Genomic DNA, 13,486 nt, shown 5'->3' with positions numbered 1-13,486 from the left:
AACTGATCATAGTTTTGCTCCTCACCTGTAACTGTGATATGGCTCTGGGATCGTCTGATGGGCTTTCTCGGTCTGCTCAGGGCCATAAGCACCGCCGTTTTCGGGGAGTCCTGCGCCACGTCCTGTTCCCCTGGTGACAACATCCCCCTTTTGCCCCTTCCCCCATCTCCAGCCCCTCCCCTTTCCACAGGACCCTCTCCTTTCCCCCGAATTGGTGTGTCCTTCAAAAACACAGTGGCGCCTAGCGTCCGGCTGGTTTCCATGGCAACCAGCCTTCCATTAGGCAAAGGGGATGCGTTAGAATCCAAGGGGGGGTGTAGGTCAGTCTGCATGGCGGTCTCTGCGGTGCGTTCGGAGTTGCTGGTGCGGCGAGAGCGGTCCTCAGTGGAGATGCAGACGTCCACCATGTCAGAGCCAAAGGCGGGTGGGAAGAGGACCTGGGAGAGACCACTAAGGGAGCTGAGGGGGGTGGAAGACAGGGAGGAGGCCGAGGAGTAAGAGTCAGAGCCCTGGGAGGAAGATGGAGGCCCTCCATTGGCCACTGCATGGGGAAGATGAGGAACTCATTTAGAAACAGTAGGTGGAGATTTGAAAAGTAAATGTATAGTGTTTCAATAGCAAAGGACACAATATAATATTCTCTAATGATGCAAAATGTATGTTAAAGACACGTATTGGTAGTTTGATGAAAGTGAACACCAGTGAACCTCATAAGTGGCGTTGAAATCATAGTTTATTGTGTAATCAGAATGAAGTCATGTTTTCCTCAGTTTTATAGTGTCCTCAAATCATCCAACTCTAGTTCCCATCCCACAGTCCACGAGCCGTATACATAACACACATTTTTCACACGATCATAAAGCCTTTGTAGTTGGTACAGACTGACATCTGGCTGAGCTCACTGTTTGTTTATTTGTTTATTTGTATCCCCATAAGCTTTTGCAGAAGCAGCAGCTACTCTTCCTGGGGTCCACAAAAAACACAAAACATGACAAGTAACAAAACACTGATAGACAAGGACAGTCACACACATTTTAAACATAACGACATACAAACAAAGCAGCTAAAATATAATAGAAACAATACAATTAAAAATATATGTGTGTGTTAGTGTGTTTTTAATCTGTTTTTTAAAGGTAAATTTGCCATTTGCAATCATGGCTCTGTATAAAACTGTGCGTTGCCTGGAATTTGTTTTGGACTTGGGGACTGAGAAGAGACCCCTGGTGGTATGTATTGTATGGGTGTCTGAGCTGAATGTTATTTGATTATGCAGATAATCTGGAATTTTCACCACAATAATATTTTTCATAAAACTAGAAGAGAAGCAGTTAATCTCTCATCAACCCTCAACCAGAAAAGACTGGCAAGCATGTTGTTGATGTTTGTTCTGTATGTGCAGTTAAGGGCTCTGTTTTAAGCAAGCTGCAGCACGGCTAAGTCCTTCTTCGCTGCACTTGACCATATTACTGGACAGTAATCAAGATGGGACAAGACTAGAGCCTAAACAACTAGTACAGTTGATTGTTGGGTCAAAAAGCATCTTGCTGCAAGTTTCTTTCAGGACATCCTCTCCTTGCAAACAATTCTTGAAGGTCCTGGACCTCTCTGATCAGATCGTCTATTCTTTTGTTAGTTGAGTCCATCTGTATTTGGACAAAGCTCTTGAAGCTATTTTCCTATTGTTGTAACAACTGCTTGCAACAAACTCTTTTTGTTTGTTTAAAAGATCCTTCACCTGTGATATAGAAATACTGTCCCCTCCATGACTCCCACCTTTAGCTTTGGATGCCATGGTAGGATTGCATGCCAATGCTGGTACTCCATGCAGTTCCAGAAGACAGGGCAGGTCGCAGGGAAGATTTAAACAGCAGCAAACAGCAGGGATTCAGACAGCCACAAGCCTGGGACAATCTGCTGTCCCAGCCACAAGGGATAACTGCGTGTGTTCAATCTGTCAAGGAAACCTTGCTAGCTAAAGAGCTAGTTAGTAGCTAGGCTAGCTGCCACGCCAAGCATCTCTTCAAACTTTTGGTTGGCAGTATCCCTGGACAGATATAGCGGTACAAGCAACTGAGGCTAACCGTGTCACGGGATCAAAAAGTAACCAAACTTTTTAAAAATAAGAGATTTTCAAAACTTTAAAACAACAAACCGCTGTGTTAGCTAATCCCATTGGCTTTAACTACAGTAAATCCAGAGAATCAATTCAACTACATGAATCATCAGGAAGAATCATATAAAAGCCAGAAATGATTCAGTAGCCTTAGATCCCAGCAACCTAAATACACCGAGAGTATGTCCCAAATGGCACCTTATTTCTTATATACAGTAGTGCACTACTTTTGACCAGAGCCCTATAGACACTGGTCAAAAGTGCACTAAATAGGGAATAGGATGCCATTTGGGACACAACCCATTCAGCCACCCAGTCACCAACCTGTCATAACACGCCGTGCCCAACCCAGAGTACTACTCTGTCTCTGAGCACACACAGCACTAATCTGGCGCTATTTTCAGACCCACTCATATTAAGCAAAAAGCAGAGGATCAGATCTGGGGACTGAGATGAATACCGCAGAGGGATTTAGTTAAAGTACATGTGATGAGCCGGTGCTCTACTTTAGATTGACACGTCATGTAATGTCATGTAATGTAGAATCTGGCAGAGTCTTAATTGGAGATTGGGATTCTAGAATTGGTGAAGCTTTCATGAAATGAATGGAATATTCAAATAAACATTGAGGTCAAGCGTTTAATGTGCTTATTTTTTATTTTCTACGTTTGAATCCTTTCATATTACTTATTAGCTCATTGTACTTCCATTAGTATACTATACATTCAGGATTGTCTGTGTGTGATTAGCATACTAAGAAGAGAGATACATACTTTTGCTGAGCCAGCTGTATTCAGCCACCATCTCTTTGTATGCAGGGTATCTTCCTGCCTCCTGTTAGGATGAAGATAAACATCACATCATCATCATAATAATCATATTCGTTCTCTATCATCATCATCATCCTCCACCTTATTCTCTCCATCATACTCATCATCATCATCACACACAACATTTCTATAAATATTTTATCAGAGGTTCAGTTGTCAGTCCTATATGTGGATATCTGGATGCGTTTACCCTAGGATAGGTGTTCTGAGGACAGAATATAAGTAGACTAGCCTCTATTTCATGACCTTTACAGCGTCTCACAGAAGTTTCTTCTGGCTCTGGGGCACATGTGACCTTCCACTCAATGAAAGTGTGTGGGTGCTACAAGGACAAGTGACCCTTAGGGACTTGGCGGACCTCACTGCAATCTCTCTCTCACTCACTCACTCACTCTCTCACACACACACACACACACACACACACACACACACACACACACACACACACACTATTATACAGAAACAAAACACACACACACAGTATTATACAGAAACACAGTTCTAGGAAAAAACTGGAGCCCTGACACAAGATGGCAGACACTCTCACCAGATTCACCACCTCTCCAGGGAAGCTTATGCCTTCTCACCATACTGCTACTTAGCACAGGCCCACATGGAGAACAGGGCACCATTTTAGGTCAAACACAAGATTTACTTGACAAATTCTAAGATCCCTACACTTAAGACCACAAAGGAAAGCCACCAATTCAGTTCAGGCAGAAGTCACAGTGGACCCCCTCCGAGAGCTTCCACAATGGGCCTTGGTCTGGGCAGGTGTTGGGGGGCGTTTAGCAAACTAACCCGGCTCCTATGTGTGTAATTTTGAGCCATAATGGGGTTTAGCGCGGGGCAGAGGAGAGAGATAAAACAAGGCTTTCTGCTGATTATAACTTGATCTTGCTGCCTTGTAAATAATGAACATCGTCTCTGCCGTTTTTTCTCGCACGGAACCTGAGATGAGAGGAGTAAATTGAGCCCACTGGAATGCGAGGGGCTGGGTGTGCACACAAACTCACACACACACACACACACACACACACACACACACACACACACACACACACACACACACACACACACACACACACACACACACACACACACACACACACACACACACACACACACACAGGTACACACACAGGTACACACACACAAACACAGAGGAATGCATGGGCCAGGTGCCAGCTGTCTGCTTTACTATGCTGTCTCACTCCCCAGCGCAAGAAGAGCCGGTGTTGTTTAACGCACTGCAACATCCATTAATGTGCCAGAGTACTTAGAGCACCACGTGATCAACTCTTAGGTATGAAATGGATCTAACCTATTGAACATTGAGTACATGTTTCATATGAAAGGTTAGTGTGTACCACTTTCAACCTTGATGTACATGCATTTAGGAGAACAGTACAGATCAGTGTATATGATGGAGAGGAGACAAGGAGTGGAGGCAACTTTAGACTATTGAGATGCACTTACAGTGCCTTGCGAAAGTATTCGGCCCCCTTGAACTTTGCGACCTTTTGCCACATTTCAGGCTTCAAACATAAAGATATAAAACTGTATTTTTTTGTGAAGAATCAACAACAAGTGGGACACAATCATGAAGTGGAACGACATTTATTGGATATTTCAAACTTTTTTAACAAATTTAAAACTGAAAAATTGGGCGTGCAAAATTATTCAGCCCCCTTAAGTTAATACTTTGTAGCGCCACCTTTTGCTGCGATTACAGCTGTAAGTCGCTTGGGGTATGTCTCTATCAGTTTTGCACATCGAGAGACTGAAATTTTTTCCCATTCCTCCTTGCAAAACAGCTCGAGCTCAGTGAGGTTGGATGGAGAGCATTTGTGAACAGCAGTTTTCAGTTCTTTCCACAGATTCTCGATTGGATTCAGGTCTGGACTTTGACTTGGCCATTCTAACACCTGGATATGTTTATTTTTGAACCATTCCATTGTAGATTTTGCTTTATGTTTTGGATCATTGTCTTGTTGGAAGACAAATCTCCGTCCCAGTCTCAGGTCTTTTGCAGACTCCATCAGGTTTTCTTCCAGAATGGTCCTGTATTTGGCTCCATCCATCTTCCCATCAATTTTAACCATCTTCCCTGTCCCTGCTGAAGAAAAGCAGGCCCAAACCATGATGCTGCCACCACCATGTTTGACAGTGGGGATGGTGTGTTCAGCTGTGTTGCTTTAATGCCAAACATAACGTTTTGCATTGTTGCCAAAAAGTTCAATTTTGGTTTCATCTGACCAGAGCACCTTCTTCCACATGTTTGGTGTGTCTCCCAGGTGGCTTGTGGCAAACTTTAAACGACACTTTTTATGGATATCTTTAAGAAATGGCTTTCTTCTTGCCACTCTTCCATAAAGGCCAGATTTGTGCAATATACGACTGATTGTTGTCCTATGGACAGAGTCTCCCACCTCAGCTGTAGATCTCTGCAGTTCATCCAGAGTGATCATGGGCCTCTTGGCTGCATCTCTGATCAGTCTTCTCCTTGTATGAGCTGAAAGTTTAGAGGGACGGCCAGGTCTTGGTAGATTTGCAGTGGTCTGATACTCCTTCCATTTCAATATTATCGCTTGCACAGTGCTCCTTGGGATGTTTAAAGCTTGGGAAATATTTTTGTATCCAAATCCGGCTTTAAACTTCTTCACAACAGTATCTCGGACCTGCCTGGTGTGTTCCTTGTTCTTCATGATGCTCTCTGCGCTTTTAACGGACCTCTGAGACTATCACAGTGCAGGTGCATTTATACGGAGACTTGATTACACACAGGTGGATTGTATTTATCATCATTAGTCATTTAGGTCAACATTGGATCATTCAGAGATCCTCACTGAACTTCTGGAGAGAGTTTGCTGCACTGAAAGTAAAGGGGCTGAATAATTTTGCACGCCCAATCTTTCAGTTTTTGATTTGTTAAAAAAGTTTGAAATATCCAATAAATGTCGTTCCACTTCATGATTGTGTCCCACTTGTTGTTGATTCTTCACAAAAAAATACAGTTTTATCTTTATGTTTGAAGCCTGAAATGTGGCAAAAGGTCGCAAAGTTCAAGGGGGCCGAATACTTTCGCAAGGCACTGTATAATGGCCGTGTTTCATTTCAGAGAGATGTTCCCTTCCATCTGCCCTAGCTAGTTCACTCCACTTCACAGATCTGATAGGACTGGATAGGTGAAAGCACTATAGATAGCTAAAGAAAAACAAAGATGAGTCTTCTCTCTCACCCTGATGGTCAGCATGATGTGGGTGTGGCTCTTCAGAACTTCCACGGCATTGCTATGGGTGATGCCATCAAAGCTCACCCCATTGGCCGCCAGGATCTGGTCGCCCATCTTGATGCCGTGCTGCTCCGCCAGACCCCCAGGGTCCAACCTGATCATAATACACAGAGAAGTCAAGGAAGATGTGTCGTGGAGATGGCCGGTTGTTTTGAGTTGTGTTTTGTATTGCTCTGAGCTTCAAACGTTGTTCTAACATTGTTCTCTGATAGTTACCATCCAGTAGTTAGAGTTCAGATTCAATTAAGGGCTGCTCACGTCTCCCACAAGTCAATTCTGAATATATTTACATGTTACAAACAAAGGTATCTCCCCTGTATTTTGTTGTTGTTGAGAGCAACAGTGTTGTACACTTGAGCAGTTTAATCTAGTGATAGGTGGGAACATAAACATTCACAACCTGTATCTTCCCCAGGACCACGTACTTAGAGACGTAGATGCCCAGTCCGAACTCTTTGCCCCCTCTGATGTTGAATCCCAGGCAGTAGTCCTCTGAGGTTGTGTAGAGGTGAACCATCCTACGGAGAACACTGTCTGAACTGGCATCTGAAGGAGTACGACCACTCTCCTCTACTACCATACGCCTCTGGATCAGATCCACCCTGCAGAAACAAACACATGCTAGATATGTACATAAACATACTGTACATACAAACACACACAGATATGTACATACACTAGACCCACTCCAATTTGCATACCGCCCAGACAGATCCACAGATGATGCAATCTCTATTGCACTCCACATTGCCCTTTCCCACCTGGACAAAAGGACACCTATGTGAGAATGCTATTCATTGACTACAGCTCAGCGTTCAACACCATAGTGCACTCAAAGCTCATCAATAAGCTAAGGATCCTGGTACTAAACACCTCCCTCTGCAACTGGATCTTGGACTTCCTGTTGGGCCGCCCCCACGTGGTAAGGATAGGTAACAACACAACCGCCACGCTGATAGTCAACACAAGAGCCCCTCAGGGTTGCGTGCACAGTCCCCTCTTGTACTCCCTGTTCACTCATGATTGCACGGCCAGGCACGACTCCAACACCATCATTAAGTTTGCCAATGACACAACAGTGGTAGGCCTGATCACCGACAACGACAAGGCAGCCTATAGGGAGGAGGCCAGAGACCTGGCCGTGTGATGCCAGGGAAACAACCTCTCCGTCAACGTGATCAAGACAAAGGAGATGATTGTTGACTGCAGGAAAAACAGGACTGAGCACGCCCCCATTGTCATCGATGGGGCTGCAGTGGAGCAGGTTAAAGGTCTCAAGTTCCTTGGGGTCCACATCACCAACAAACTAACATGGTCCAAGCACACCAATACAGTCGTAAACAGGGTACGACAAAACCTATTCCTCCTCAGGAGACTGAAAAGATTTGGCATGGATCCTCAGATCCTCAAAAGTTTCTAAAGCTGCACCATCAAGAGCACTGGTTGCGTCACTGCCAGATATGGCAACTGCTCGGTCTCCGACCGCAAGGCATTACAGATGGTCGTACGTACGGCCCAATACATCACTGGGGCAAAGCTTCCTGCCATCCAGGACCTCTATACCAGGCGGTGTCAGAGGAAGGCCCTAAAAATTGTCAAAGACACCAGCCACCCTAGTCATAGACTGTTCTCTCTGCTACCAAACGGCAAGCGGTACCTGAGCGCTAAGTGTAGGTCCAAGAGGCTTCTGAACAGCTTCTACCCCCAAGCCATAAGACTCCTGAACATCCTGAACTCCTGAACATACGGCAGGGCAGCCTAGTGGTTAGAGCGTTGGACTAGTAACTGGAAGGTTGCAAGTTCAAATCCCTGAGCTGACAAGGTACAAATCTGTTGTTCTGCCCCTGAACAGGCAGTTAACCCACTGTTCCTAGGCTGTCATTGAAAATAAGAATTGGTTCTTAACTGACTTGCCTAGGTAAATAAAATAAATCTAATCAAATGGCTACCCAGACTATTTGCATTGCCCCCCCCCACCCTCAAATTAGATTTAATTTGACATACTACATCCCTCCTCACCTACTAACACACACAACAGCAGCCCCATTCCCCAGTGAGTTCTGGCCTTCCTATCAATTAGTCAAATAGCCATAGCCATAGAGGAAATCCATCTAGCCGTGCACCATGAAACCAAGATCCCTCAGCAGCAAGATAACCTAGTGGTGACGCATCATACTGATGTGACCATAGAGATATAATACTAGCTGTTCTATTGATGAGACACTATGAAAAACGTAATACTTATAAAGAATTCACAAACCATAAGCCTAATGGGATCAATTTCATAAGGATCGTGATGCATTTAACACACTGTTGATGCATACGATACACTCGGTATCACAAAACCGGATACATATTATATGGAACCATGTGACACTAACTATGTAACAGTGGAGGCTGCTGAGGGAGGACGGCTCATAATAATGGCTAGAACAGAGCGAATAGAATGGAATCAAACAAATGAAAACTATGTGTTTGATGCATCTGATACAATTTCACTAATTCCGCTCCAGCCATTACAACGAGCCCATTCTCCCCAATTAAGGTACCTCCAACCTCCTGTGCTCTGTATAGTGTTGTTGTTGTACTGATCATATGCATCAGGTAGTCTCCTGCCTGAAACCTGGACTCAGGGGTAGACGTAGCATAGTACATGAAAGCCTGGGACACTCAAATTAGTATGACATGTCACGTTTGGTATGGTACATGTATGCATTTATATGTGGATGTATGGATGTCCATCATCCATTTCGTGTGATATGTTGCGAATTCCAATTTTGTGGCTAATGTTAGCTAGGTTAGGGGTTAAGGTTAGGGTTTGGGGAAGGGTTAGCTAACATGCTAAAGTTGTCCATAATGAGATTGAACACTCAACGTTTGGGATGCTAGACATTCGTGTTTACCCCGACCAACCACCCTCTTTTAGTTTTTTCCTTAAGTAAACTTTCTGTCTTATGTAACTATATCAAACATAACATATCATACTAATTTGGATTTGAATTTACAATGTTACGTCTAGTCTATGATACCAGCCTGTCTCATTACCCATACTTCGCTCACTCCACTCCAATGCTTCAGGTGGCTTGAACTAGTCAGGTTGCACTTGAACTTGAATGCTGATTAACAACTACACTCATTTACACATGTGTCCCTGTCTCAACTAACCATTACATTAGGAACTGACCAACTACATCACATAACAACAGTAGAGCGCAGTACATGATGTGACATAATATAACAGTTTAGTACACTCTTAGAAAAAAGGGTTCCAGAAGGGGTCTTCGGCTGTCCCAATAAAACAACCCTTTTTGGTTCCAGGTAGAACTCTTTTTGATTCCATGTAGAACCCACTGTGGAAAGGGTTCTACCTGGAACCAAAGATGTTCTACCTGGAATCAGAAATGGTTATTCAAAGGGTTCTTCTATGGGGACAGTTGAAGAACATTTTTAGGCTCTAGATATCGTATTTTTTTCTAAGAGTGTACAGTACCGTACACTACACTAGGCCCTCTCACCATGTAGTCTTCTCCTTGGAGTAGCGTATACCAGGGACTTTCCCCACACGTCTCACGACCATCCTCAGCCTGTTGTTCCCCGTCAGGACCTTCACAGCACTGCTCATAGTGATGCTTTCCAGGCTGATACCATTCACCTCCACCAGCTTGTCCCCTACACAGAGACCTGCCTGCTCTGGAGGGGAGAGACGAAGGGATTTAAGCACAGACTAACTGACGCATACAGTACAGATACATGTATACACACGCACACATACAGTACAGACACATGTATACACACGCACACATACAGTTGAGGTCGGAAGTTTACATACACTTGGGCTGGAGTCATTAAAACTTGTTTTTCAACCACTCCACAAATGTCTTATTAACAAACTATAGTTTTGGCAAGTCGGTTAGGACATCTACTTTGTGCATGACACAAGTAATTTTCCCAACAATTATTTACAGACAGATTATTTCACTTATTATGTCGTGGCTTTAGAAGCTGGCTTTAGAAGCTTTTGATAGGCTAATTGACATCATTTGAGTCAATTGGAGGTGTACCTGTGGCTTACCTTCAAGGCCTACCTTCAAACTCAGTGCCTCTTTGCTTGACATCATGGGATGGGAAAATCAAAAGAAATCAGCCAAAACCTCAGAAAATGGTAGACCTCCACAAGTCTGGTTCATCCTTGTGAGCAATTTCCAAACGCCTGAAAGCACCACGTTCATCTGTACAAACAATAGTACGCAAGTATAAACACCATGGGACCACGGAGCCGTCATACCGCTCAGGAATGAGACGCGTTCTGTCTCCTAGAGATGAATGTACTTTGGTGCGAAAAGTGCAAATCAATTCCAGAACAACAGCAAAGGACCTTCTGAAGATGCTGGAGGAAACAGGTACAAACGTATCTATATCCACAGTAAAAATGAGTCCTATATCGACATAACCTGAAAGGCCGCTCAGCAAGGAAGAAGCCACTGATACAAAACCACCATAAAAAAGCCAGACTACGGTTTGCAACTGCACATGTGGACAAAGATCGTACTTTTTGGAGAAATGTCCTCTGGTCTGATGAAACAAAAATAGACCATTGGAGGAAAAAGGGGGAAGCTTGCAAGCCGAAGAACACCATCCCAAACGTGAAGCACGGGGGTGGTAGCATCATGTTGTGGGGGTGCTTTGCTGAAGGAGGGACTGGTGCACTTCACAAAATAGTGGGCATCATGAAGAAGGAAAATTATGTGGATATATTGAAGCAACATCTCAAGACATATTCAGGAAGTTAAAGCTTGGTCGCAAATGGGTCTTCCAAATGGACAATGACACAAAGCATACTTCCAAAGTTGTGGCAAAATGGCTTAAGTACAACAAAGTCAAGGTATTGGAGTGGCCATCACAAAGCCCTGACCTCAATCCCATAGAAAATTTGTGGACAGAACTGAAAAGGCATGTGTGAGCAAGGAGGCCTACAAACCTGACACAGTTGCACCAGCTCTGTCAGGAGGAATGGGCCAAAATTCACCCAACTTATTGTGGGAAGCTTGTGGAAGGCTACCCGAAACGTTTGACCCAAATTAAACAATTTAAAGGCAATGTTACCAAATACTAAGCGAGTGTATGTAAACTTCTGACCCACTGGGAATGTGATGAAAGAAATAAAAGGTAAAATAAATAATTCTCTCTACTATTATTCTGACATTTCACATTCCTAAAATAAAGTGGTGATCCTAATTTACCTAAGACAGGGAATTTTTTACTTGGATTAAATGTCAGGATTTGTGAAAAACTGAGTTTAAATGTACTTGGCTAACGTATATGTAAACGCATACTCACACAAACACACTCGTAAAAACAAACAGGGGTCTTTATGGGGTCAACACACACACCTCCCTCCCTCTGTTATAGGACCTACCTGCAGAGCTGTCATCCTCTATCTTGCTGACGAAGATGCTGAGTCCGTGTTCTGAACCACCTCTAACACTGAATCCCAGACGGCCGTCTGCACTCTTATCTACTGTCACTGTGTGGAGGTCTTCACAGTCATCCCCACCTGTACACAAGAGGGAACAGGCACTCTGAGATCCAATGCAGTAGAAACACTGTATTGACAACAAGTTGGATACAGCAGAAATATGGGAGTTGTAAGTAAAAATGTATAATTGTCCTGAACTAATGAAGGATCTTTAGCTCAGCAGGCTTTAGTTTTGTGGACTTAAGAGTTCATACAACACTGAGTTACTGTGGGAGGGGGAGTAGACACAGTAAAATTATCACCATCGACAGGAGAGTTGATGAGGATGACTCTGCCCATGGGTGAGGACCTGCCTCCCCTGTGGCGGTGATGCTTCTTCTGCATGTAGCGGTTTGTCGAGTGGGATCCCCCAGCCTGGCCCCCCTGGCCCCCATTATGAGGGTGGGGGAGAGGATGTCCTCGCCCGTTGGTCATTTCCCTATGGTTGTGGTAGTCAGAGGAGTGAGCCATGGCGAGAGGCCTACTCCCCCTCCCACACTCATCCACACCAGGGACTCGCCTGGAGATGCAGAGGGGATGGGAGGAGAGGTAGAGGGGAGTGAGTGGGTGGGTGGTTTGGCTGGATCAATCAATCAAGAGTTAAACAGGGGGAACAAGTAAAAACAATCCATCCATTACTGCTTGTCAATAGTGAAGTCCAATGCAGAAAAGTCCAAAAGCCACATTAGGCTAGTAGAGACATAAAAAAGTAAATTATTAAATTGAGTCCATTTGTTAAAGGACATTAATAAGTTATGACAACTAGTCAGGTTGCAATCAATCAATCAAGAGTTAAGTCCCCTCACTCCCAAAGTATTTCATCCAGGCACAGTTATGGGACTGAAATAGTCCAATAGTCCAATATGTATCCTTAAGTGCATCCTTAGGCTTGTTTGTAGACATCAAAATGAGCTGTCTGTTAATGAACTTCGGGGCACATCCATGGCAGTCACCGTTCAAGACCAGTCACTTTTAATCCAGAAAGATGTCCTTCTTTTGCCATTCCAACTGGGTCGTCCACTTCCTCCGGTCCAGCGGCCGGGGCCAAGATGTCTGCCACAGTGGCCTTTGAGTCCATTCTCCTCGGCCATGCTGTCGCAGCGCACCGCTCACCCATCTATGAAGCGAGACGTCGTCGGGCACCGCTCTGTAATAAAAAACTTCCATGATTTCCCACGGGACGTAGTCGGATATCAACGGCCCCGAAAACATTCATGTTTTATTAAAAAGATAAAGGTGACATAGTGTGGAGTACGGTTTCATAATGCGAGGTATCTCAAACACTGCTCACCTTCTAAAAAGCTACTTGAGACACACTTAACCTGTCACCAAGTATAGATTATTTGATTTATTAAAGTATACACAACTACTTTTGATTGTCATTATGAGTGGAGGTAGAATAAGTCCTGCACCTAAGTAGATACAATTTGTGTAGACAATTCTTTGTAGCGTTTGCCCAATGGAGTTCACTCGCAGCGTACCACTTCAGCAGCTCCCCTTCAGCACCTTGGACAGTGCTCGAGCAACGGGTTACGTAAACAAACAAAGCTAAAAAAAAAAATACAATTAAAGCTTTACTCTTAGCTAAATACCTGCCCCGCAAGAGGAGCCCCCTCTCTAATAGTACCGATGACACCTTATATTGGCTTTGGTATTTCAGAAGTTTGTAGACAATTTAGTCCAATTTAGACAAAAGTTATTTTAGTATAGGAATAACTTAAAGGGTGACT

The 13,486-nt window shown here is 44.0% G+C and overlaps 1 protein-coding gene across 1 annotated transcript in view; it reads right to left on the bottom strand.

Annotated features, from left to right (window-relative positions):
- Nucleotides 1-12,227, bottom strand: part of LOC139381631 (PDZ domain-containing protein 7-like) — a 47,372-nt gene extending 35,145 nt beyond the window's left edge. Inside the window, exons 1-7 of the mRNA XM_071125296.1 lie at nucleotides 12,020-12,227; nucleotides 11,658-11,795; nucleotides 9,757-9,931; nucleotides 6,667-6,843; nucleotides 6,188-6,335; nucleotides 2,890-2,950; nucleotides 26-541 (exon numbers count right to left, since the gene is read on the bottom strand). Coding sequence (XP_070981397.1) covers nucleotides 26-541; nucleotides 2,890-2,950; nucleotides 6,188-6,335; nucleotides 6,667-6,843; nucleotides 9,757-9,931; nucleotides 11,658-11,795; nucleotides 12,020-12,227 — 1,423 coding nt within the window. The remainder of the gene's footprint in view (nucleotides 1-25; nucleotides 542-2,889; nucleotides 2,951-6,187; nucleotides 6,336-6,666; nucleotides 6,844-9,756; nucleotides 9,932-11,657; nucleotides 11,796-12,019) is intronic.
- Nucleotides 12,228-13,486: the final 1,259 nt, after the last annotated feature.

This window comes from Oncorhynchus clarkii, chromosome 23 (genome assembly GCF_045791955.1).
Source record: "Oncorhynchus clarkii lewisi isolate Uvic-CL-2024 chromosome 23, UVic_Ocla_1.0, whole genome shotgun sequence".
NCBI lineage: Eukaryota > Metazoa > Chordata > Actinopteri > Salmoniformes > Salmonidae > Oncorhynchus > Oncorhynchus clarkii.
Note: the sequence above shows the minus strand (reverse complement) of the source record. Positions and strands in the feature narration are given on the sequence as shown.